The sequence below is a fragment of the Eleutherodactylus coqui genome, chromosome 12 (assembly GCF_035609145.1).
Source record: "Eleutherodactylus coqui strain aEleCoq1 chromosome 12, aEleCoq1.hap1, whole genome shotgun sequence".
Classification (NCBI taxonomy): domain Eukaryota; kingdom Metazoa; phylum Chordata; class Amphibia; order Anura; family Eleutherodactylidae; genus Eleutherodactylus; species Eleutherodactylus coqui.
In genome coordinates this window covers 93,084,272-93,111,991 of record NC_089848.1, presented here as the reverse complement: position 1 = coordinate 93,111,991, position 27,720 = coordinate 93,084,272, and the positions used below count along the sequence as shown (strand labels likewise).

Here is a 27,720-nt window from a genome sequence, read left to right as displayed (position 1 = left end):
CCAACTAAATGAGCAGCCAAACCCTACTGGGTATTTTTGGGATACCATTGATTTTTTTTTTTAACTCATTGTTGCAGAGCACCATCGGTCCCCATAAAAATTCTGAATATAATGATATAACTAACCCAAAAATACTCAGTATTTTACCAGATGGGACAGAAATTTGGAGACTCCGCACTGTATACAGTAGTCACATCGGTAAAAGCACATGCTCCGGTTGTGTTACATTAGTGTTGATTTAATTGGAGAATTCCCTTGTGGTAAGCATTCCATCATGTTTAATTCATGAATAAAATGGGAAAATGACGTCTCTTGTGTAAAATGAACCTCAGAACAAAATAAAACAAAATGAAGCACGGCTAATCAACAGACAAAAATAATAATGATAAAAATAGCTAAAATTAACAAAAAAATGTAAAAAACTTTAGTATATGTATATACAGATATTTTTATTTTTTCCTTCAAAACACTTAAAACCGGGTATAAAATGATATTGTTCCATCCCCGCGGTGTAGTTCATCGTCACAAAGTATCATAACACCACCTGCTACTTTTTCAGGAAACTCCAGAGAGACAATAAAAGGAGCCTTAATGGAAGATTAAATCCAAAAGTACCTGACGCCTCTTACACAAGCTGTGGGGATTAGATGGCTCATGCATTTTTTATTGCACAAAAGCAGCTTGAGAATGTCGTTCTTTATCACTACATGTACATTTTAAGGGGGGGTTTTCGTATTTTTACTGAAATCAACTCTGAAAAGAATAGTATCCAACAGGGCGCACTTCTTGTTAATTATGTGAAGTGTAAATATTATTTAATAGCAATTATTCTCATTTGGTACAAAGCCTTGAAACAAAATGTCACTTCTACGGCTACTTTAAATTTAACCTCCGCCTTTTAAATCTTCAGGTTTTAGATTAGCAATTCTGTGTAGATTTTTTTTTTTCTTACTAAGTCTTTCTTTATTAGAAACTTTTTCAGAAAAAGTTAACAAAAAAACTTGAACCATAACAAGGCCAAGTCCAAATACTGTTGTCAGCAGGAATGAGTCAATGTACAAAGTTCCTGAAAATGTTTTTGGGTATACAAAAATATACATCGTTATTAGGTGTTACGCATCCACCATCAACAACTCAAAAGAAAAAAAGGGGAAAGAAAGTGAAGGGTTGAACAGATCCGTACTGTTATACTGTGCCGAACCAGGTAACTTGCGGACCTGCCCAGACTGCAAAGATAAGATAAAGTAACATGACCTTCCTCTCTTCTCGGACAACCTTGTGAACAATTATAAAGTGTTTGTTGCAAGGTGTGCTGTCCAGGGTGCCCAGGAGATATATGAAGAGGCCTTAGAGATACATCTGTAAGAATATAGTTCTTCCAGATGATAGGTAAGAGTAATCTTAACCCTTTCCAATCAACTGTCTGACGTCTGAAGACATTCTGATTGAAACCTGTACAGCTCCGATGTGGCAAGAAGTCCGGCAGGGTATCCTTATTGTATATTACTGGCTGCTCTGTTGTGCGGGCCTCCCCGGCATGTCATATACTGCAGTACTGGCTCTAGCCAGCAGATGGCGCCATTGTATAATGGCAGAAAGAGAAAGCCCCCTAGGAAACCCTGAATCCAAAATTGGATTGCAAAGGGTTAATAATGCATCACAGAAGGGGAAAAATATATATACACATATACATACATACATACATACATATATATAAATAAATTATAATTCCCCGCTGTGATGCATTTATATTAGTGTAGGGACCCACTACAACACAAGGAACCGTGAAGTGGTTAGTGGGCTCATGTATCTTGGCCAACATCCAACCAATGCCTTGCATTTATTATCCATCATTCACATACAGCGTGGCTTTAAGACTCCAGGGGGAGCCCAGGGTGGCAGTACCAATGTGGTTCACTGATGGATATGCAGGGCAACCCGACGAATTATTATGGCATCATTAATAGGTTGCTGGTCTGCATGGTGAACTACATGTATCAGAATGGTCTGGCACTTTGTATCCACTATGTGTGGGAGTATACGCCAAGCAGCCACCCCCCTCTATATCAAGAGGCAGTGTGAGTGGCTGTCTCATCGGTGTCCCGCACAGGTGTAATTTGCTCCCTCATTTGGTAGTCAGCTACCTGCATGGTGAGAGGAGGATGCATCTATATGCACTCCTCACTCAGTAAGTAATGGCTGTTTTCTGAGACTATTTGCAATCTTAATAAGGACTTTAGTGCACCAGAAGACTTTCATTTTCTGGCAACTGCCAAATGAGATGCAAGAAGTATGTAAGAAATAGCTACCGAATAGTGAGATGGAAGTCTATTAGTATTTTTAAAAATATAGAATCGGTGTCGGGCTGGGAGCTACAAATTAGTTACCAAGTAAATGAAATGGAAAATTCTGCTCTGAAAAGCACCAATAACTAGGCTTCACCACCATATGGGTAGATAAGCTCCCTTAAAGCCAGATCCCCACCAACATATCTCAGGAACAGATTCATTCATCTTAGTGAGCCTGGCATGAGTTAAATACCAGCACATAAATAGTTATTGCGAAGACTCGCAATGCCTAATTCTATGCGAGACCTTTTTAGTCCACGAGAGAGCCTTCTTCCACTCTTCCAATTGGAATTGATGTTCGAAATAGTGTTCCCATAAGAGGGTGAAACAAATACAGAGATGCCTTTCGTTAACAAAGTTTTTATAGGTTTTTTGGAAAGGTCAAAAACATGACTTTCAATTTTACATTCATTTAAATAGTCAGGGGGTTACAAAGCTGGGCAAAATGCCCCAAATTACATCTCAGGTATTCAGAGATGCCTTTGAAAGCACAGGTGGACAAAAAGAAGAAAAGAAAGGATGACTCTGAAAAAAATGGTTAGTATTAATAAATATCAAGGGAATGAAGGGCATGCTAGATTCTCAGGAAGGCCAAAAACAGGCCACTAGGCACTGAAAATAAGTTACATTATATGGGAAATTCTAATAGGGAATCGCCATTATAAAAGGTTGCAAACTCTTTTAATGCCCAACGATTCCCAAATTCCAAAATTAAAGGACGAAAGAATGGAAGATAAAAAGCGTAGGATTTGTGTGTGTGTGGGGGGGGGGGGGGGGGGGAGGGGGGCTGATATCAAAAACGACGGGATGAAGAAGTAAAATGTTGCCAGTCAGAAATTGAAATCTGTATACTCAGTAGATTAAAGGGGTTGTCCCGCGCCGAAACGGCTTTTTTTTTTTTTTCAATAGGCCCCCCGTTCGGCGCAAGACAAACGCAAGGGATGGGTTTAAAAAAAAAAAAAAAGTTTAGTACTTACCCGAATCCCCACTCTGCGGCGACTTCTTACTTACCTTACCAAGATGGCCGCCGGGATCTTCACCCACGATGCACCGCGGGTCTTCTCCCATGGTGCACCGTGGGCTCTGTGCGGTCCATTGCCGATTCCAGCCTCCTGATTGGCTGGAATCGGCACACGTGATGGGGCGGAGCTACGCGACGACGCGTAGAAGGGGGCGGAGCCAGAACGCCACTCGTGCCGAGACCCAAGAGAAGGGAGAAGACCCTTCTGCACAAGCGCGTCTAATCGGGAGATTAGACGCTGAAATTAGACGGCACCATGGAGACGGGGACGCTAGCAACGGAACAGGTAAGTGTATAACTTCTGTATGACCCATATTTAATGTACGATGTATATTACAAAGTGCATTAATATGGCCATACAGAAGTGCTTACCCCCACTTGCTTTCTCGGGACAACCCCTTTGAGGGCATATGACGAAGAAGGTTTAGCCTCTAGGATGGCAATTAAAGGGTCCTCTAAAGATGCAGCTTCAATTAAGACCCACTTGTTATTCAAGAAGAGAGACCATCAGTGTTTGATTTGGTCAAGAATCGCGGCATGGAAGTAACATTTAATATTAGGAGCTGTCATAGCACCCAACTCATAAGACTTGGCCAAAGTGGAAAATGTAATTCCAGAGCGTGAACTGCCCCATATAAAGTAGCTAAGAATAGCCTGAATTGTAGTGAAGAAAGAGTTCTGGAGAGAAACGGCTATGGTTCTAAAAATATAAAGAATACGAGGTAGGACCATCATTTTAACAGCCGCTATTCTCCTGGCTCAGGGAATAAACGGCTTTCGAAACCAATTAAAAGTTGCGAGATCTGAGTAAGCATGGGCAAGTAATTTTTGTCAAAAGTTTAAGATCTAGGGCTTGTCAAGTGAATGCCTAAATAAGGAATGGAGTGATCATTCCATACATACGGGAAGGATCTGATTATAGGTGGTCTTATGTGGCCTTTTATACCAATATTTATCATAGGAGTAGTAAATAGAGATGAGCGAGTATACTCACTAAGGCACATTACTCGAGCGAGTAGTGCCTTAGCCGAGTATCTCCCCGCTCGTCTCTAAAGATTCGGGGGCCGCCGCCGGCCGGGGAGCGGCGGGGAGGAACGGAGGGGAGATCTCTCTCCGCCCCCCCCCCACTCCCCGCCGCAACTCACCTGTCACCCGCGCCGTCCTCCGAATCTTTAGAGATGAGCGGGGAGATACTCGGCTAAGGCACTACTCGCTCGAGTAATGGGCCTTAGCGAACATCCTCGCTCATCTCTAGTAGTAAAGTAAACAATTTGAAAGCTCAATTGTTACTTTCACAAAATCAGAAAGTACAGATTGAACCGACCAAGGGAAAAGATGGGATCAGTAAGTGCTAGAATGAGGTCTTCGGCATAAAGCCCTATTTTATGTTCTTGATGTCCTATTTTAATACCATTAGCTCTCTTGTTGAATCTAATCAGCTCCACCTTTGGTTCTATAAGGAGGGCAAAGATAAAGGGCGATAAAGAGCAAGCGTTGATTCGTTTTTTTATATAACTTTATAGCAGGCAGAGTGTTTTTTTTTGCTCCAAATCCTCTGCATAGACAAAGTTTATTACTAGAGATGAGCGAGTGTACTCGGAAAAGCACTACTCGCTCGAGTAATTTGCTTTATCCGAGTATCGCTGTGCTCGGGTCTGAAGATTCGGGTGCCGGCACGGAGCGGGGAGCTGCAGGGGAGAGCGGGGAGGAACGGAGGTAAGATCTTTCTCTCCCTCTCTCCCGCCCGCTCTCCCCTGCTCCCCGCTGCGACTCACTTGTCAGCCGCAGCGGCACCCGAATCTTCAGGGACGAGCACAGCGATACTCGGATAAAGCAAATTACTCGAGCGAGTAGTGCTTTTCCGAGTACGCTCACTCATCTCTATTTATTACCAATACCAGAGTTAAATACCAAAATTCTGCATTCCTTCCTCCACCACTAGGAGGAGTATGTGCAGGGCTTCTAACTGTCCAGCACGTTTTCGCAAGGTCTGTAATATTAGACGTGTCCATAAATTTTTAAGGCTGGTGGTACTTGAGCCCGTCTGTAATTATCACCCTTTTACAGCTCACAGTAGAAGCTAGTAATGAATTCATATCAGTATCTGACCTACAGATGTGTGGCTTATGATCTTTATCATTTAGTAAGGTTACAGTGGATATAAAAAGTCTACACACCCCAGTTAAAAAAAACGGGTTTTTGTCATGTTAAAAAAAAATCAGATAAAGATGAATTTTCAGATTTATTTCCACCTTCCATGTGACCCGTTAATTCCATTGTAAAACAAACATCATTTAGGATGGAAAAAAAAAATAATTACTAAACTAAAATAACGTGGTTGCATAAGTGTGAACACTAGTGATGAGCGAGCATTGTCCTTAGCGAGTACCTGCCCGCTCGAGAGAAAAGGTTCGGGTGCCGAAGGGGGGCGGGGAGCAGCGGGGGAGAGCGGGGAGGAACGGAGGGGAGATCTCTCTCTCCCTCTCTCCCCCCCTGCTCACTTCCGCAACTCACCTCTCACCCGCGCTGGCAGCTGAACCTTTTCTCTCGAACGGGCAGGTACTCGCTAAGGACAATGCTCGCTCGAGCAATTGCCCTTAGCAAGTATGCTCGCTCATCTCTAGTGAACACCCTCTTATATTGGGGGATGTGGTTGTGTTCAGAATTAGCCAATGACACTTAAATTCCTGATAATTAGTAGTCAGCACTCCGCTGCCATTATTTACAGGGATCTGATTTCCCCCATATAAAGTTCGGCTCTTCTAGGAGGATTTTCCTGACATTTTCTTAGTTGGTCTGTAAAGACTTTACAACACATCAAAGGGATCTGATTGTTGGAAGGTCAGGAGAAGGGGACCAAAAACTCTCCAAGGCATTACATATACCATGGAACAGAGTGAAGACGGTCATCGGGAAGTGGATTACATTGGGCACAACAACAGTGACTTTACCAAGAACTAGACGGCCCTCAAAAACTTGATGAAAAGACCAGAAGAAAATTGGACAGGAAGCTGCCCGGAGGTCTACAGCAAGAGTAAAGGAGCTGCAGGAATTTCTGGCAAGTAAGGTAGGGTGAAAAGAAAAAACACCCAAGCCCAGCTATGTTTTCCAAAACTTACATCAAGTCTACCAAATGTATGTGGGAGAACATGTTATGGTCTGATGGCTATTTAGCACAAAGCCAACACTGTGCATCACCAAAAGAACACCAGACCTGCAGTGAACATAGTGGAGGCAGCATTATGCTTTGGGGCTGTTTTTCTACTGCTGGAACTGGGGCTGTAGTCAAGGTGGAGGGACTTATGAACAGTTCCAAATATCAGTCTATTTTAGCACAAAACCTTCAGGCCTCTGCTAAAAAAAAATGAAGATGAAGAGGAATTTCACCTTTCAGCATGACAATGACCAAGGCATACGTTCAAATCAGCAAAAGAATGGCTGTGCCAGAAAACCATCAACATTTTGAATGGCCCAGTCCTGAATCCTATTGAAAATCTGTGGGTTCACCTGAAAAGGGTGCTACACACAAGATCCTCTAACAATCTGACAGTTTTGGAGAACTCTTTCAAGGAAGAGGGGGCAAAGATTGCCAAGTCAGGATGTGCCATGCTGATAGACACTGACCCAAAAAGACTGAATGCTGTCATAAAGTCAATGGGTACATCAGCAAAGTATTAATTTTAGGTTGTGCATATTTATGCAACCACATTTTTTTTCTACCCCAAGGCCCGTGGCTAGACGAGCGTGTTCTTTTGCGGGTCTATGTGTGCGAAAAAAAATGCGCTCCTCTCATAAGCTGAGAACGCGTGATCGAGCAAAGTTTCATATGCGCAGTGCATGAAACTTTGCTTGTTTACTAGAGCAGCTGCTCTACAAAGTTCCCCTCATCACTGAACACTGTGACAGCACTGTCATAGTGTTCAGTGATGATGGGACTCCCTGTGGGGATGAAAGAATCCCCTGCCACAGCTGTCCTTCCCTGAAAATAAGACCTACCTGCTGGCAAAAAATAAAAAAAAATTGTACATCACCTAGCAGTGCTGTGGGGCTCCAGCACATCTTCTAAATCATTTCTTCTGGCTGGGGATTTAACAATCCCCGCCTCCTGGAAGCTTTGCCTCTGATTGGGTGAGCGCAGGAACCAATCACAGCTATGTTTTGTGCTGCTAATTCAGAGCATATAAATACTTCTATAAGAACCAATTAGTTATTTTAGAAGCGTGCATTATGAGCGCACAAAACACACGCTGGTCTGACTGAGCCCTAAAAGATTGCAGCTTGTTTTGTCAGTGGAAGTGTACAGATAAGGGGTCACAATGGAGGTGGAAATAAATCTGAAACGATTCATCATGGAATTTTTTACATGACAAAAACCTGGCATTTTAACAGGGGTGTGTAGATTTTTTTAATATCCACTGTAGGGGTTTGTAAAAAATGTTGGCTCTCCATGATTTTGGGATAAGTAGTGATGAGCGAGCATACTCACTAAGGGCAATTGCTCGATCGAGCATTGCCCTTAGCGAGTACCTGCCCGCTCGGGAGCAAAGATTTGGCTGCCGGCGGGGAAGAGTGGGGAGGAACGGAGGGGTGATCTCTCTCTCCCTCTCTCCCCTGCGCTCCCCCCTGCTGACTGTCGCAACTCACCTGTTACCCTCGCCGGCAGCTGAACCTTCTCTGCCTAGCGGGGAGATACTCGCTAAGGACAATGCTCGATCGAGTAATTGTCCTTAGCAAGTATGCTCGCTCATCTCTAGGGATAAGTTATCCAGGAAAATGAAAATACAGGTTCACAACCCTGAGCTTACAGCATACAGTTTAGTACTGAGATATACCAGTAGTATTGAGCTCCTGAGCTTCCTCTGGTGCACGTACCCTTAGAGAATGGCATATATAACGATTTGTTAATTTTGCATTATTAGTAATGTGCCAAATTTGCCACCAGTGTTTTCTTAAAAATACCCATTTGAAGCTAAATTACTATTCAAACAGTATAATACATATATAATTTAGCAAAGTAATTGAGCCAAGAAGCTACAACCAGCATCTTCTCCAAGGATCCCCGAAGGGGATCATACACCCTACATAGTTGTTGAATGAATAGCTATTCCGCCCAACAACTCCTTATACATACACGTTTGGCTCCGATCAGAGTGCATGTGTTCTCCATCAGGGAATGAGAATAAGCTGTTGTCAGACACCACTGGCAGCAGCTTATCTCCTGTGAGAACAAAGGATGAGGCATTTTGAAAACCAACATGTTCAGTCCATTGCTTGAAGAGGTCCTGGGACAGACTTTCTACAAGTAACCACATAACTATCCTAAGAGAAATAATATAAGTGCAGACTAGATGGACCATTTGAGCTTTTTCTGTCGTCAATTTTTGGTTTCTGTGTTTTAGAATTTTGCAATTATTTCTATGGGTGTTACAATGTGGAAGAAAATAAGTATATTTCCGGGCCATTCCAGCCTAAAATATTACCGCTTAAGCACTGGTTACTGTCCTATGAGACCCCCAAAGAGAGCTAAAATAGGGGTTTCCTAGTTGCAAGACAATGATTAATAGGAGATTGAATGCAGCAGTGATCAAGCATTCACCCAGCTGTTCCATTCTAACTCTAAAGGCCCATTTATACGCAATGATTATCACTCAAAATTAGCTCAAACAATGTCTTTTGAGCCATAATCGTTGCGTGTAAATGCTACCATCATTTACTTTTTGGTGAATGATGATTTTTAGGTGAGCATAAAATCCATCATTCAGCCAGAGAGCGCTGTGTTCTCCACGGGAGCACTGATTACATTGTATTCAGCTTGTAGTCTCCAGGCAGAACAAAAGAGCTGCATGCAGAGAACAGACCACCTGCTGTTCTCTGCATACAGCTCAGGAGGCTCATTTACATGCAAATGAAGGTAATAAGTTGCACTAGTGCCCATTAGCAGCTTATGCAAAACGATCGCTAAAATGATCAACCATCCTATCCTTTGTACAAATTTGGGGCAATCATCTTTGCGTGTAAATGGGCCTTAATACACTGATGAACACATCAAAATTATCATCAGTAAGACCCTGATGGCTAGCGGAACATGGAATTGTTTGGTAGTCACAAATAGCAGAAAAATTGTGGCGTGCAAACAAATCCAATGTGCGGGACTGTATATGATGTTTGCAGAGTTGCCCACTTTCTTATTTCCCATAAGGCAACATTAAGCTTGTGCGATAATGCCACAATTTAACCAAGAAATGCTGGACAACAAAACTCTGCTCATCACCCTAGTTTTTTAATGGAGAACAGTATCATGTATTTCTATCCAGGATCATTAAGGCTTTATGGCTCCACAACCAACTTCTTCATTTACATGACGTTCTCAAAATCCGCTGGGACATTCTAAAACGTTACTTTACAGCAGTAAAATAAATTTTGCAGCGTTTGGGAAACGTGTGTTCTCACTGTGTGATATCTTTTTCTGCGTACCTCGAGGCTTCCTGCACTTTTTTCCCCTCAGAAATAGATTTACAGAAGAAAGCATCTTTTTTTCTTTCAAAGTTCTACATTTGCACAAGAAAAACTTCCAGGGAAGGTTCACATCTGAACATTGTACAAACCTCTAGGTCTTATCTATCTAAAGTGCATAAAAGGAATTAGAGATACACATTAATTCAATGGATACTGACATCCTGATAAAAACTGGCAGTCCCTTCCAGATTAATCCAGCAAAAATGCTACCTCGTTTACCCCAAAATGAGACTGGGTCTTAAATTAATTTTTACCCCAAAAAAGGTGCTAGGTAGAGATGAGCGAGCATGATTGGTAAGGTCAGTTCTGAAGTAACTGCCTTCTCCTCTGAGCTTGCTCGGGGGGGGGGGGGGGGGGGGGGGGCGGGGGAGAGTGGCGGCGGGGGAGAGAGATCTCTCTCACTCTCCCCCGCAGCCCCCCGCCCCCCACCGAGCACACTCGGAGGAGAAGGCAGTTACTCGAGATGAGCGAGGCTCGCTTGAGTAACTGACCTTACCGAGCTCGCTCGCTCATCTCTAGTGCTAGGGCTTACTTTGGGGGAATGTCTTATTTTATTTACCCAGTTGGCTCAGCCCAGGTTCTCCCTGCTTTCCAGAGCCCCGACATGGTTCCTTCAGTCCTTTGCCCCCCCCCCAAAAAAAGAATACATCAAGCAGGGTCAATCCTGGTCCTTCCCGCTGCTTTCCATAGCTCTGGCAGGGTTTTCGTAGTCCTCAGCGGCCCACACAGGATCACTTCCTGATTACGGAATACATAAATCCCACCTCCATGAAGTGATGGCTGTGATTGGTTCTTCGAATACTGCATTGATTGGTTCCTCAAATGCCGCGACTCAGCAATCACAGCCATCACGTTGTGAGGGCGGGATTTAAGAATTGGCTGAGCTGTGGCTCAGCCAATCAATGGAGTGCTTCAAGAACTAATCACAGTCATTGTTTCCTGGAGGCGGGATTTATGTATCTCGTAACCAGGAAGCGATTCTGTGCAGCCGTCTGAGGACTGCGGGAACCCCGCCGGGGCTCTGCAAAGCAGTGGGTAGGACCTGAACCAAGCCTGCTGGGTAATATATTCCTATTTTTTTTAATGGAAGGTAACTAGGGTTTATTTTCAGAGTAGAGTTGCATTTCAAAAATCCTGAAAAATAAAGCTAGGGCTTATTTTTGGGGTAGGTCTTTTCAGGGAAACACGATAATGCCAGCAAACCCTGGATTTTACAGGGAAGGTAATCATTGTATGTTATCTTTAGCACTCTGCCATGATTCCTCAGCCAAGTCAAAAGTGTACTTAACCTACCTATACATGGACCGATAGCACCCAAATAAAAATCCCTCATACGAGCTATTATAGTCGACCCAAAAAGGCACTCCGTGAGAAGTGGGCAATTGTTGCTGGTCGTTCCGTTTCAGCTCACTGAAATGGAACAACTACTGAGCGGCTTCTCACTCAGTGAGAACAGGAGTAACTCAATCTATGAACAACTCCTGCTTACTGTGCATGAAGGTGGGCGGCCAGAAGAGATCTCCGACCTACTCCACCTCCATCGTCTGACAGACAGGAGTGATAGCCGCTGGGACAGCAGTCAAGCGCCTATGCGCCCCGACACTCATCATACCGGTAATACCTGGGATGGTGGAGATACTAAGGATGTGTAGAAGCAAGAGCTGCGAGGTGAATGCATGAATACATAACAGCAGGTATCAAGGAGTTTTATCATCATTAGATTATTGAAATTTTTCTTCAAGTAACTCTTTATATCAAAGCCTTTCCTGTGATAATCTTAAACATCTTCTAAAACCAGCTCCTGTGGCGTTATCAGCAGGAATGATCCTGCTGTTTCATTATCTCCTGTCTACTAGTTTTTTCCACTCGCTACCCAACTATCCCACTGCTGGACCAATAACATTAGGGTTTGTAAGTTGACCATATTGTTGCAGCCTAGGCTCATTTGGATAGGAGTTCCTGATCGGCTAGCCTCTCTTTAAATATTCCAGGCTTCTGCAGTGTGTTCCTGGCTATGGTATAAGCTATATGCATTTGAATCCTGAATTTCTTGTATGCTTCTAGTATGCAGTCTAGCTTTGTTTCTTGCAAGTGTAGTTATGTCAAGTCCTTGCTTCTTAGCCTTGTTTTGTTTTTTTTCCTGTTTGCATCCGTCTTTGACTTGATTCTTCGTTCAGCTCAGTTTAGTTTTCGTGTCTCTGAGCCTGAGTGCCTTCTTATTGTTTATCAGGGTCAGTGTTTAAGATAGAATCTGTATAAGGGATATCTTCAGGGATACTCCGAGACAATGATGCCTGGTGTTGGGGTCAGCATCAGGAATAGATTAGGGGAGGACAAACTGGTTGAGGAGGCCTGCAGTGGATTTCAGCTGTGAGGGCGGCCGGTGACTCTTTATACCTCCTATAACTGTATTGTGAATGACCGCAGCAGCTAGCAGGCAGTCCTGTGCGGTACAGTTTTTTTTCTTCTTCGCTTGTAATTCTGCGCGTTTGCTAAGAGACGACACAAGAACCCACAGCCCATGCGCAATGCTAATGGCAATAACAGCCGTCCACGGCAAGATAGAGCATGCTGCGATTTTTCTTCCATTCTTGGAATACGCAATTTGTATCCCCGAGTATCAAGCAAAAATCTATGCTACATGCCTTCCAATTCCTGCGTTTTGCCACGGAAAGTCCGCGCGTATGGCGACTACAGATTCCGCAATAAGAATCCATTCGTGTGAGACTCCCATTAGGGAAAGCTATAGTTAGGCTGGGTTCCGTGCATAATTTCTGTGCGGCAAATCCGCCTGTGGCTCCTAATCCCGGAATTAGCCAGCCATGTGGACAAGATTTGGCAAACCGCAACAGAATGCCGGTGGCCGAACCGCTTCAAAACCCGCGGCAAAATGCTTCTGGCTTTGAAGCTGCAGCTCTCCTACGGAAACCTCGCGGCTTTTTGCCGCAGCCAAACCGCGGGATTACCATCCCGTGGGAACCCAGTTTAAGGGTAAGAAATTCTCAGTTGATTATCTATTCTCCATCACCCATCTACTCCATTATCTGATACTATCACCATTATCTGTACCAGGATCTGTTTACCATCACTCCCCTCTTCCTCTCATCTATTGGTAAGTTTCTATTCTTGAATCTTTATTACCCACTAGTGTTGATACACGCTTCATTTTATTGCCATTCTATTATTGCTTTTTCGACTTTATGGTTGTTCCATGATCTGTCCGTGCTTAAGTCCTTTAGCCCTTTCCAATCCAATTTGTATCCTGGTTTTCCTAGGGAGCTTACTCTTTTTCTGCTGTTATACAACAGCGCCATATGCTGGCTAAAGCCAGTACTGCATGAGGCGACACGTTGGATAGGCTCCAACAGCAGAGAGGCTGGCAATATACAGTAAGAGAACCCCGATGGCTGTCTTTCAACATCGGAGCTGTACAGCCTTAAATCATAATGTCTTCAGAAGTCAGACTGTCGATTGGAAAGGGTTAACTTTCTGAGTACTAGGACACACTATGGGGCTTATTTACTAATACTTCCTAAAAGTTAGACAGCAATGTAATTTCAGATGCAAAATTACTACACTGTGAAAGATAAGCAGTGCTGCCTATAATAATGTTCTGCATTTCATCGCGCACACCACACAAGAAGCTAGTATTCGACGTTCTAGGACTTCGCAATAAAAGTAGCCTATGGAGGATCATGAATAAAAGGCACGGCCACGGTGGAATATCATCATGTGTGCTTTGATCTCCGCTGATTGACAAGTCATTTCAATGGGAAATTGCACAATTAAAGCAAGGATTTTTTCTTCTTTCCTGAAATGATTCGGATTTTACATTGCATGAAAATTGTCCTGAAATTGCACAATTTTCCAGAATAGTAGCATTTCCTGTAGGATATTACACCGCCCGCTGTGCTCCGGCCTCGGATGCCAAGTGAATGCATCAGCATAAATTATACAAGGTGTGCCTGTCCTACCTCGAAATGCGATCATTCAACCTTGGAAGAGTTGACTTAAATCGGACATTGCGACAAACACCGAGAACGCTATTGATTGAATGCACAATGCTGTAAACAATGTAGCAGCGTCTGCGGGGCGGCGATGCCGGGGGCGATCTCCCCTGGTTATACTGTTCATTCTACCTGTAAATGAATTAATCCAATTCCAATAGTATTATACATGAACTTCCTTTAATCCAGTATCAGACAAACCAGAAATTACAAATGTCAGAATAAATCCAGGAATTCTAATAACCCAGGGGAGTCCGACTGTACTCAACCCCAGGGGTGTAGCTGCGGGGCTGGTGAGCCATGCCTGCTCTGTGCCACGGGGGACACAACAAGCTAAAATGTCCTGGCTAAGGTATATAATGTACTTTGGGTAATGGGAAATGTCTAGCTCATCAGTGCATTTTGTATGCCTCACCTCCCAACAATTGAATTTCAAATTTCGGGGAATTTTAACCCCTTAAGGACTGGGCCAGCTTTTGGCTTCAGTTTATAATGCTAGATTGTAAAGTTTTTTTTTCCTTTTAATTTCGCATCAATGTGACTAAATGAGGGCGTGTTTTTCGTGGGACATGTTGTATTTTGTACTTTCACCATTTTAGAGGTAAGCATGCATTAGTATGTTATTTTTATTACTTTAAGGAGGTACTTCCATCTTGGCCCATCAAGGCCATAATGGGAACAACTCTCAGAACTAGCTGTCTTAAGGCCCATTTGCACGCAAAGATCATCTTTCAAACGATTGAAAGATTGAAAGTTTTACGGATCGGTTTGCATAAAGTGTTAATGGCTATTAACATTTTATCTTCATTTGCATGTAAAAGGGCCTCCCGGAGCTGTTTGCAGAGCGCTTAAAATCACACACAGCTGCATTGTTCTCGTCAGGGCTGCCGGCAAATTACAATGTTATCTCCTGATTCCCGTGGAGAACACAGCATGCGATCCATTGAGAGACACTTTCTGAATGATAGATTTTAAGTGCCCAAAGCCCACGTTTACATATAACGATTATCGCTCATTTTCAGGTGTTTTAACTAATTTTCGCTACATGTAAATGGGCCTTTACTCTGTTTCTGAAACTCCCAGTTAAATGAAAGGGCGTTATAGAAACAATGTAGCAGTGAGCTACACTGTTTTCGGAGCTGACAAGGAAATTCATGGCCGACTGAGCATACAGAATAGGCTGACGCTTCTTGTTCTTTGTAGCACATTTGTCAGCTTTGCTGTATAGACTGGGATAGAAAGGACAGAGTCATCTTATTATGATTAGGGAATGGGTGAATTAATTATGACTCTGTCGTGCTGCTGGAGGCCTAGATAAGGCAGGATAGCAACACAGTATACAGTATGAGGGTCTGTATACCGGTCATTACTACTAGACTCTGGGGAGTGGTTGTACTCCATCAATTAACCCTTTCCAATCACCCTTTGGATTGCCAGTGGATTGGCATCTAGACATTTAGATTGAAGGCTGTACAGCTCCGACTGTATATAAATAAATCTTGGCACTTGTATAGCGCTAACTTATTACGCAGCGCTTTCAGGTAAGTATTACCCCCCACCAAGCTGGGTTCTCATTTTACCGACCTCAGAAGGATGGAAGGCTTGAGCCGGCTACTTGAATCATCCGGGGATCGAACTTGCAACCTTCAGGTCGTAGGCGAGAGCTTACACTCTGCGCCACACGAGGCTCGTATTATTACTGGCCGCTCTGTTGTCGGGGGGCCTCTCCAGCAGTACTGGCTCTAGCCAGCAGATGGCACCGTTGTATAATGGGAGAAAGAGAAAGACCCCCTAGGAAACCCTGAATCCAAATTTGGATTGCAAAGGGTTAATAAAATAATCTATTAAATTTGTCTGTAAACTGACCTATTTGTTGCAGATGCCATACTCTGCATACACCCTGCTGTACCACCTATAGGCAGACTCTGTCCCCAATATGGCCGCCACTAAGGAAGTTTTATCAGTTAAAAGAAAATCAATAGCTACAACATTTAAAAGATTTAAACACGTGATTTCTCATCTATAGACTGACATCTAATGAATGAAACTAAAAGTGCATCCACGAGACGTTCACTTTGATGCCGCGGCATATCACTTTAAGCATTAAATAAGAGATGAGCGGCCAATTTTAAAGGCTTTTTATTTTTTACGTCTACGTATAACCAGCAGGATGACTCCTCTATTCTGCATCATTAAGCATTGTGGAAACATTGATCTGAGCTCCATAGAAATACATGAAGGCTTTAGATTCATTCCAGTTTACTGAGTTTTTGGTTTTGATCTGAAAAAAAAATGTTCTGATATGTTTTATAGACTATATAGCTTAAATTTTACATTCACATATGGACAAAAAAGGCAATTCTAATTCATGATCAATCAGAGCCCCCCAACAGTCTTGGATAAATTAATCATTTATATGTATTCCACATAAAGTATACTACCCATACAGCAAAGAGGACAGCCTGTAGATCCCATCTATCTAAGGCAGATGTCATGTGTATGCGCTGCAGCGATATATATATCCATCAGTACTGTATTACATAGCAGCGCCACCATTATAAAAGCTTTTATTTGCAAATAATATACACTGTACTCAAGCCTAGATTATATGAACAACACATAGGATGCGTGTCACCTTGAAGACCTAGGTGGGGGGGGGATAAGTGTCTGTTCAGTGGGAGTCAGACTACTGGCAAATCCACTGATCATGAAGATGGGTGTCCCGTGTTGCCCTGTATAAATGGCACAGTGGCCTAGCATATGCACTGCCGTTCCAGTAATTCCAATTGGACTGCCGAAAAGAGGCAGAGTACAGTACTCTATAATCTCTGGCAGTCCCACACAAATGAATGGAGCAGCAGCACACAAGCTCTACCACCATTCCATTCATTAACGGCAATATGGGACTCCTGCTTGCATGCTCAGTGGGGGTTCCAGCAGTCAGACCCCAGCAATAAGGCACTTATCCTCTATCCTTAATCCCTTTAGTGGCATGCCCGGAAAATGTCTGGGGCTTGTGCACTGACCATGCAGTTAAAACCCCCGAAAGATTTCCGTGGACAGCTCTAGTGCTGAAATGTGCAGAGCACTGAGCTGTTATCTGAAATCTTTCAGTGTTTTAATTGCATTGCTGGCTCATTTAAAAAACGTGCACTGTGAGGCATGACATGGTAATAATGAACCTGCCACTGAAGGGGTTAAAGGGGTTGTTTGAATTAAAAAAGCCCCTGTCGTGTTCCCCATGCATTAAAATAACAAATCAGTTGTTGCTCCACTCATCCTATGCCACCGACTCTGGTCTCCGCTGTCTTTGTTTACAGGCTGCTGTGACATCCCGTACACCTGCTGTAGCAGCCAATGACAGTGTTCGGCCATGTTAGCTGAGCGCTGCCATTGGCTGCTACAACTTATTTGTAGATGACTGCAGCCTGTAAAGTGAAAGTGACATCACAACGAGACTGACACTGGGGAACAAGCAGGGGAGTGGGGAGAGATGAGAAACTTATTGTTAACTTGGACAAACTCTTTAAAGTTTACATAATAGGGCAACCCCTTGAAATACTAAGATACATCATCAGTCTGTTCGAAAATCACTCTACACAGTCATCATCATATCTCACTGCAGAAAGGCCATATGACCGATGAACGTGACGTCGTAATCCCAACAAGAGACTGCTGAGCTCACCTGAGCATTGTGACCCCCTTCAAATAGTTAACCCTTGAGAGTTCCAGAAGTCAAACCCCCACCGTTGATCTTCGTGACCTATTCTAAAAGCTAGGTCATCAACATTTACAGCATGTCCTACAGAACCCCGAACCGTAATGTGAACATAGCCTTACTATGATGATGGCTGTTTGAAGTGATCTTCCAACACAGGATAAGGCATAACAGGATCTTTCAATTAACCGGGAAGTAAAGCCGCTCTTAGTTGGCACAACTACTTTATGAATGATATGGTCATCCAATGGGCTACTGTATTCCCATGGAGCAGCCAGTTATAAGATATATATCTACAGTCTCTTGATCAGATTAAGCCATCCTAGTCGATATCTAGAAAAGAGTTTGCGCTTTACCTATGATGCCATCCCCCAATATCGGATACACTTATTCCAAACTACTAAAATCAGTCTACCTGACCATACCAGGCTTCGATATAGTGCATCTTACCGAGCTAGGGCTTGAATGACGTCTGACTTTGGGAGACTCCTTCCCCACGGAGGCACTCCTAAAGTTAATGCATGCATTGTTTTCAGAGTGCACTCTCTTCACCTGGTTTGCAGACTTTTCGAATGGGTCAAAACTGCTCTGAGTCCTCTGAACCCGGACTTTCTTGTCTTCAGGAATGGTGTCCAATGGTTTGATCACAGAGTCCATTCCCTGGCAGTTCCGTGTGGACATCTTGGTGACACATATCTACAAGGGTGACAAGCAAAAAGCTTAATGTAGATAACAGGGCAGCATTAATTCTTGCTAAACAACAAGCAGACGTACATTGTATCCTTGAGGTCGGACAGAAGAAGAATTGCTTTTGTTCAATACTGCGAACATGTTCCTTTCAGGATGATGCATTGTTTATGGAGGACGCAACAATGGCTTGAGTAATCGATCCCTAAGTTACAGAAACACGAGACACTTTATCTGCCTGGTGTAACCCAAACAAAACCATCGAACGTCACATAATACAAGCTGCATCTGTCTGTACTGCAGCTCTGCAAGGAAAGGTTTCCAGTTAGCTCAGCCTACGTAATGTCTTGGACTAAACACTCCGACGTTGAGGTGTAGGTTCACCAATGGTCAACTTACTTTATTACAATACAAATTAGAACAGCAATTCCAAAAAATGGAGGGGTGTGATAATAAATCCTGCCCCCATATTACAGACTGTTTATACAACATCTTGCATACTAAATAGGAGTTAAAGGGATGCACAGGAGCGCAAGAAAAAGGTTGCTCTCTTCCATAAATAGCACCACACCTGTCCATAGGTTCTGTGCGGTATTGCAGCTCAGTTTATGTTCACATCAATGGCTGAGGTTGCAACTAGGATTGTCCCCTTTGTTACGAAAAAATACCGGCCAAGGTAAAAATAAGGGGTGTGGCTTATGACAGCATATGTTTTCACCTCTGCGGACCCAGTACTAATAGTACCCCTCTCAGTGGTCCCAATAGTGATAATGGCCCCCTTATGCCCCAGTAACAGCACCCCTTTAGTAGCCCCAGTAATCATAGGACCCCCTACAATGGCCCTAGTAATAATAGCTCCCCTTTAGTGGCCCCAGTAATAATAGTCCCCCTTTAGTGGTCCCAGCAATAATAGCTCCAGCAATAATAGTCCCCCTTTAGTGGCCCCAGCAATAATAGCACCCCCTTAGTGGCCCCAGTAATTATAGCACCATTTCTTGGTGTCTTGCCCCTCCAGCCAAGCAGCAACTCTGTCATCAAGCATAGTAAATTACTGTGAAGCCCTGATCGGGATGCTACTGCAGCGCTCACAGACCCCCAATTCCTCTTCCCAACATCTGCACTGTACATGCAGGAAAGCAGAAGTCCCAAGGAGGAATAAGGATCTTCTGTGAGCTAAAGCAGCATCCCATCTTGACCAGAGCTTTCCAATTTGTTGCAGCGCTTGATGACAGACCAAAAAAACAAAAAGGGTGCCTTCACACATACTGCAATATTCTGCATGACGCTGAGGAATATTCCTTCGTGCTGAAAATTCTGCACTAAAAACTACATGTCTAACATCCAAATTTTGAAGTGGATTTGGAAATGGCTTAACCCTTTGCAATCCAATTTTGAATTCAGGATTTCTAGGGGGCTTTTTCTTTCTGCCATTATACAATAGCGCCATCTGCTGGCTAGAGCCAGTAGTATCATGTGGGACATGCTGGAGAGGCCCCTGACAACAGAGCGGCCAGTAATATACAGTAAGAATACCCTGCCAGACGTCTTCCAACATCGGAGCTGTACAGCCTTCAATCAGAATGTCTTCAGACGTCAGACAGTGGATTGGAAAGGGTTAATTCTGCATCAAAATCCACATTCAGGCTGTATTTTCATGGGTGATGCGAGTTGCGCCTAATATTCTCCGGCGCTGACACTGTGTCCTGTATGTGACACTCCATGAGATACCGCACATTATATGTCCCATGCTCATGCAAGACTCGCATGAAAATGGGACTTGGTCCGAATTTGAAAAACCTCTCCATCCGCCCAAGTAAAAAATCACGAATGTGAATAAACCCACTCAAATGAATAGGTTGGTTTATCGTGTAAGTCCCGTGCATTTTGGACAGGATAGGACTTGTGCGAGTTTAACAGCCATGTGAAAGAGGCCTCTACACATGCGGATTTTGACAGCAGAATATTCCGTAATGTCTTGCAGAATACTTCAGGGTGTTAAGGGATTGGGTCTCTGCTTGCTTGGATTTGCATACAGATGGGTTTGGCGGAGATGAGTTTAATTCCTGAAAGAACACTTACAGATTTCTTACCATTATTAACTCAAGTAGATTTAAATGAAACTACCAAAAAAAAAAAATCCAGGTAAGAAGCGAATGCCAATGCAGTAGATGTAAGTGCGAGCCGGGCACATACATGGCAGGTACTGCAAGGCGGCATCTCTGCCACGCTTTGGGATCATCATAGGAGTATATGGGTATTTTTGTGACTGTATGGGAACATCTCTGTTGCAGGCACTCTGGAAGCAGCAGGCAAATAGAAAACTGTTCTTGCCATGGAGCGTTGTAGATATCACTTCTGTACCGCTTTTCGATTTGGTCATGGCTTGCAGTTACTAATGTTCAATGTTAGCAGGAATCCACAATCATCCAGGACGGATCAACTACTGTACACCGATGCGTGAGCCGTAATAAATAACACTGAGCCCAGAAAGAAGTGATTTCTACAAGCCGCCGCTGACACTGTGTCCTGTATGGGAGAACTGCTCATTTGGAAAAGATTGAGCTGACTCAATAGTACTGGGCAATGGCAGGCAGATTTTGCTTTGTTTGCAGGGTTTATCTACAGGCTTTACTGCTTCATTCCATCACATGTAGCATCCAACCAAGGAAGGCAGAATTACATTTGTACAATCATCATTCTAAGAAGTGACTTAAAAAGAGACATTCAAGAGCCTCTGTTAAGTTTTCACTTTCCTCACATGTTCTCTTTCAAAACCTAAATTTAAACAGTAACAGTAATTGGAACTTTTGCATCTTCAACCCCTTAACCGTTTCCAATCTACTTTTGGATCCAGAGTTTCCTATAAGGCTTTCTCTTTTTGCTGCTATACAACAGTGCCATCTGCTGGCTAAAGCCAGTGTGTGTGTGCGCCAGAGAGGCTCCGACAGCGGAGTGGCTGGCAATAGACGGTAAGAATACCCTGTCAGACGTCTTCTGACATTGGAGCTGTACAAGCTTCAATCAGAATGTAGGAAGAAGTCAGACAGTGGATTGGAAGGGGTTAATGACGAGGCATTTTTTTCCTTCTTCATTTTCGGTTTCTTCTCCGCACTTTCAGAACTCTTACTTTTCCGTTGACGTAGCTGTCTGAGGGCTTGTTTTTTGGCGGAATGAGTATTTTTCAAATGCTACTCATTAATATACCATATAATGTACTGAAAAAACAACTTTAAAAAAATGTCTAAAATTAGAGTGAGATGGAAGAAGCTGGTCCATCTTCATTGTGTGGGCGGGGGGATATTGTTTCTATGACAAGTGTGACATGATAACTTTATTCCATGGGTCACTACGATTAAAACTATACCAATTTTTGTTTTGCTGTAGTATTTGCGCCAAACTACCCAATTTCCATCATAGTTTTGTTCACTTTCATTCCTTTGTTCCTGTATAAAGATTGCAGATTTTGGTTAACCCATTTGCGACATCGTATCCTGAATCTCCGTCGCAACACCACCCACAACACGCTGTTAGTGGCTTATTCCCCTGCCACCACTGACGTCACAGGTATGGTTGGCCAAGCCATTGGTGCATGCGTATGAGGGAGTCTGTGCAGTATATGGGAGAATGGGGACAATTAGTTTTGGGCTGACAGCTGTTGAAGGTGTGCTGGCACCTTAAAGGTTCAAATAGTACAAAATAAGAGTAGAGAACCCATAGACTCTCATATACTCTATATTAAATGGGATTGCATTAGAGCAAAAGGACCCAAGTCCCCTCAATACAAATAAATTACATCCAACAACCCCCAAGGCTTTAATCATGCACTATGCTGGTATATTAAAGAGGCAGTTTCATGGCCCAAGGTCAGCGGGACCACATCCATAGCTTTGCAGCCCCAGGTCCACACTGACTCTATTGCAAGTTTTTGATTGTTCCTATTCTCCCTGAATAGGATTTTGTTCCTAGTGCTTTGAATCTGTCAAGTGGGGGATCTTCACTGCTCACCATTAATGGAGGATGTCAGATTTGATTGACAGTAAGCAGTGGAGACCAACCACTTGACAGACTCAATGCGCTACGAGTCAATTCTATTGGGATTTAGTACAGGTCAACGAAAGAGAGTAGGAACAAAAGGAAAACTGACGTAGGTTCAGAAATAATGTTCAGCAGAGGCAATGCTCCTAGGATTAAGTTATAAAATAGTGTACACTATAATAAGTGGAAGGGACCTACCTGGCGTGAACGGGCTACCCTGGAATAGAGCAGTCCGCTATGCCTAGAGTCCCAGTAGGCGATATTGAAAATTGTGATGGAAGTGTAGATTTGTCTTTCCTCGTTACATGGGCATCCAGGAATACAGGAGAGCATCAATGGGAGCTCCAAGTCCAATGTGGATGGAGGAAAGACAAGTGTATATATAGATGTGAAAAAAAACCAGCGCTCCAGGGGGCGGATCATGAAGGGAAGGTGTATTCAAAATCACTAATAACTGACTTCACAAGGGGGGGTCTTTGTTTAAGAACCCCCCCCCCCCCCCCCAACCCTGGTTGGCAATGAAAAATACAGATGCTTCCAAAGGTATTTGGTTGGGGAAACCCAGCAATGGTGTAGATGTCCTAAGTTTTTTAGAAAAATTATTTTAACTACAAGGGCTATAAGCCCCCAAATTACAAACCATGACAGGAATAAAAAACAACAAACATAATGGTGGTAAGGATAGGCAGGCGACGCATTTCTGTGTGCTCAGGCACCTTCCTTCAAGCCTGGATATTGTTAGACAGAGTGTGTAGAGTCAGAAAGGCTACGGTTGCAAAGCCAAGGATCCAGCCCAGCTGACCTGAGAACGTTACAGGTCCTCTAAGCACAGTGTGAGTGCTAGCTGGCATGCAAACCCTGGGGTAACTTGAGAAACTACCTGATATTAATTTAATCAAAATAATGGCACCTTCTGTATATAATCGCGATAGTGGTGGAAAATAGTGCACGTATATGTAATCAAAGTTAAATTAATATTAGGATGTTGTGAGCAATCGGGTAGAATGTAAATACTGTGTACTGTGGCAGGACTCTATTAAAGGTAGACTCCCTTCCACTGGTAGAGGTGTGAGACAGTCCTGACCACTACCACTCATCTGATAACATCAATGCTTCTTGGACATGATGTGGCAGGGGAGTTTGAGGCCCAAGTCCATTACCATTTTGATAATTATCCTACTTTTCTTCTATATATGTTCCTCTCCCTGGCTGGTGGCAATAGAAATGCTACTAATATATTTGCATGTACAAAAGCAGCTCTTCTACTCAATATGAGTGACAACCGTGAAATGCCACAAGATAATGGAACCTCAGTGTTGTCAGCCACCGGAAGTGGAAAATTGGGGTTTCTTGAGCTCCTCAGAAGAGATGATTTTGGAAGTCCACCCTCCATCTCTATAGAACAAGTGCACATCCGCTTTTCGTTGCGTTGTAATCATTGCACACACAGGACGTATCATCGAAAAGGTCTAATAGGTTATTTGAAATAGACCCTAGTGGTAAGCGATGGTCTCAAAGGTCATCTTCAAATGGGGGTGCCTTCTGCTGAATCTTTTATACCCACTACTGTGTAAGAGCCTGGGCCCACCAGACGGTCCTCTGGTGGGTCGGTATGATACTGCCTGCCAGACGAATTTTCTGTAGCAAGTGACTGAAACTACGGCTTCACAAGCAGCACAATTGAGAAATTATAATGCATTCTTTACCAGAGCTGATGGATTGTAGATCTTAATGATATATTACATTAATTATTCAGTTGAGTGTCTGCTATACCATTTATTATACGGCTTCCAGAAAACAATAAATGGGTTGTTCCAAAATAGACTTGTTGCGGTATAGGGCTGGGCTGTTGACCTAGAGAATAAGGTTATGAAATGAATTCAAGTACCAATGGACATATGAGTCAAGTTGGCCAAACCCACAGATTTTATCAGGAATGGACGACTTTCTTATGTGCATGGGAGTATGTCCACTCTCCTGTGACTGATATCATCAGGGTAAAGAAGGATTGGGCATGTGGGATTTTAACATGCTGATCATTTGTTCTCACAGGAAATAAACTATTGCCAGAGGTATCTGTCAGCAACTTACTCTACAAGCCCGAAGTAGAATGTAAGGGGGGTTAGGCTACTTTAACTGTTTTACTGTTTATGTGATGTTTTACTGTATAATAGAACTGTAATTTTAAGAGGTGGCGGGAATGAGGAGCAAGTCTGAGCAGAAAGCAACTGGAAGTGAACAGAGAGTCCAGCTAAGCCATTGAGAGAGGAGCTGGAGATAGTCTCCTGTGCAATATTGTGCAGAAGCAGTAATTGCTCTTGGAGCACAGACTCCTCCATGAGAAGGGACTTCATCTGGGTAGCCTCAGACATTCATCCCTGGTACCGGGTAAGGACTCTGGTTGATCCCAACCAACAGGAAGTGATTTTGGAGTTAAACACCACCGATGTGGATTCACTAGACCTGTTCAGTTGCACCCAGACTTAATCTACCCAGGAAAAGGTTTGTTAAACTTCTCCTAATCTTTAAACAATTAATGATCGTAAATAAACATGTCAGCTCCAGAGTCATACTCCAGTTTCCTGCAGAGGCTCCATACAGCAGCCACTAATAGGACCTATTTCCACAACTGGCCCTCTCCCGAACCGGTATGACTGGAGCCAAAATAGAAATCCTTGCTAGCACCTCTAGCCACATATGAGGACAAGAGCAACGTGTAGGTCTTAAAGTAGCTGGTCCTGGCACTGCTGACCACAGGGCCTAACCTGCCAGGTACTTGCCATACCAACAACATCCCAAATCACCAGGGAGACCCGGAACCAGACACCAGGGCCCCCCATAACTACACATCCAAGCTCAGCTGAACTAAGTATCCATGTGTATGCATGCACGGCAGAAATAGCTGGCCGGACAAATGAGATATTGAAGTTTTGTGCTAATCTTTAAATCTACCAAGTCCTCAATAAGAGTAAAAACCACCATTCAGTTTCAATATTGGACCAGTTGGGAACCCCATGGCAGAACCCTCACTAAGTGGTCATGATAGATATGTAATACAAGTCTAATAGGTTTACACATCAGTTAAATGCGTGGGATTTTCACAGCGCTTGTTCACAAAGGTCAGGTTTTATGGTGCCATTTGTTAAAACCAAGATTAGATCCAAAAACAGAAGATTCTCCTATGTAGGATCTACTTGTACACATTTCGTACAGAGGAGCAGCCAGTTCTTGTGATGTGCCTGTTTTAGGAAATACTTTAAGAATACTGTGTTGTACCATTCATTTTTTTTTCTTCCTGGAAATACATGTATAAATTCACAACTAGGTGTCCACACTGAATCCGTAGGGACATGCCCCATTAACCCTTTCCAATCCACTGTCGGACATCTAAAGACATTCTGATTGGAAGCTGTAAAGCTTCCGATGTTGGAAGACGTCCGGCAGGGTATTCTTACTATATATTACTGGCCACTTTGTTGTCGGGGGCCTCTCCAGTATGTCCAATACCGCAGTAATGGCTCTAGCCAGCAGGTGGCACCATTGTATAATGGTAGAAGGAGAAAAACCCCTAGGAAACCCTGAATCCAAAATTGGATTGCAAAGGGTTTAGAAGCAGAACAGTCAAACCCAATTGTTAATTTCTAAATACACTTCCAGGAGCAATAACAGAGGAACAGCACAATATAGTACTAAGACGCTCCAGAATCATTATTTTATGGGGAATATAAGCATTTACTAAAACAAATGTGTCAGGAAAGCTTTCGAGTCTTCTTTAAACAGGGACCGCACCTCGAGAACAAGGCCTTACCGGGCTGTGCCCAAGGCCTGAAGGCTAACAGGTTTAAAGGCAGCACAACTTCTCATCTTTCACCAGAAGAAGGAATTGTGTTTCAAAACCAATATAGCTAGAAGTAAGTGAAGATGATTAATGTCTAAGTTTCAGAATATCTCAGCTAATCCATTTAGTCATCTCCTAAATAGACATTTCTGAAACAGATGGCTGCATTAGTAAATGTATTAGGTAGCAAGCAAACATTTGAACAAAATTAGAATATGGTAATACAGTGCATGTACTCCGAGTTATGTAATAATTGTTCTTGACAGCAGAAAAATAACATATTAAGGTGTCTTCATAGTATATATTAGCAGATCAACCTGTGACGCTCCACCTGTCGTGGCACGAAGACCCCAACTAGCTGAATGGCAGGGGTCCAGAGCGGCACACCCAGGCCGATTGGCTTTGGGGGACCTATCCTATGGTTAAGTTATCAATATTTATGACCTGGAAGTCACACTATTAAAGGGGTTTATCAGCAGGTGTTCAAGTACAGCGCCACCCCAGGGAATATGAAGCATTACACAGCATCCGCTGATATTAATGGGCCGTCAATTTAAACCACAGATGTGCCGAGTCCTCCAGTGGCAGAAACACTCGTTCAAGCTGCTCTCCATTCTGTTGCTCGCATCTATAAATAGTATTTGGTAGGGTTCCATTTATATTAATTCTTATATGCGTCTGTGTATGTACCTGTGCAGTAAAGTGATGTCATCGGAGTGAGCTATGCCTACTAAGTTTAATAGTGATTTTCTAAAAATTTTTCCATATGTATTCACCTCTAAAAACGTAACAGATGGCATAATTTTATTGCACGGGTCAATAAGAATCTGGGGTACCTATTATGTATAGGCGTTTACTGTTTATAGGCTTATTAAATAAAATTATGTATTTAAGGGGGGGGGGGGAATAGCATTTTTCATGTTGCAGTATTTTTGCTGTAGTCATTTATTTTAGAACTTTGCAGTCTAATTAAGGGACCTTTATTTTAAAATTCGTTAAACATAATATGTCTGTAGGACGTCAGATTATTGCCAGGCATGTTTTGGGTATAAACTAAGGGATGGAATTTATGAAGCTAAACGAGCTGCACAAAAGCTGAAAGAATTGGTGCAAGCTGAGCTTGTGCAAAAGTTTGCAACTTTTTGCCATCAACACCAGGGGTGTGTCTGCCTCAGTCTGACTCATTTATAATTAATTTACACCAGAAACTGGTGGAAATTATACCAGAAATGTACTGCAGCTCATAGCGGACGTAGATTTAGTTGCACAGCTGCGTCTTAGGCATGAAGAATGGTTTACTTCTTTATAGATCAGGCACATTGGGGACCATATTAAGACTGGCATGTGAAACACTGATCTTAATACAATCCCTTAATACAGTCACTACTTTTAGATGGTCCCTGGGGTCTTTGTTAAGCCAAGGGCTGTCCACTTTTGACTGAGATCGGGGGGGGGGGGGGGGGGGGGGGGGATTTGGGACGAAGGGGGCCTCTTCCTTTTGATCAATGCTTTAAGGGTTAAACAGTTGGAATCAGAGCTTTGTGCTCGTA

At 43.1% G+C, this 27,720-nt stretch overlaps 1 protein-coding gene across 5 annotated transcripts in view; it reads right to left on the bottom strand.

Moving 5' to 3' along the window:
• The window catches only part of CDK14 (cyclin dependent kinase 14), a 509,998-nt gene that overhangs the window by 370,019 nt on the left and 112,259 nt on the right, over window positions 1-27,720 (bottom strand). For 3 of the 5 annotated variants that reach the window (XM_066584664.1, XM_066584665.1, XM_066584668.1), the window contains one exon: window positions 18,061-18,306. In XM_066584664.1, the coding sequence (XP_066440761.1) occupies window positions 18,061-18,306 (246 nt within the window). The remainder of the gene's footprint in view (window positions 1-18,060; window positions 18,307-27,720) is intronic. The other 2 variants (XM_066584666.1, XM_066584667.1) reach the window with 1 other exon arrangement.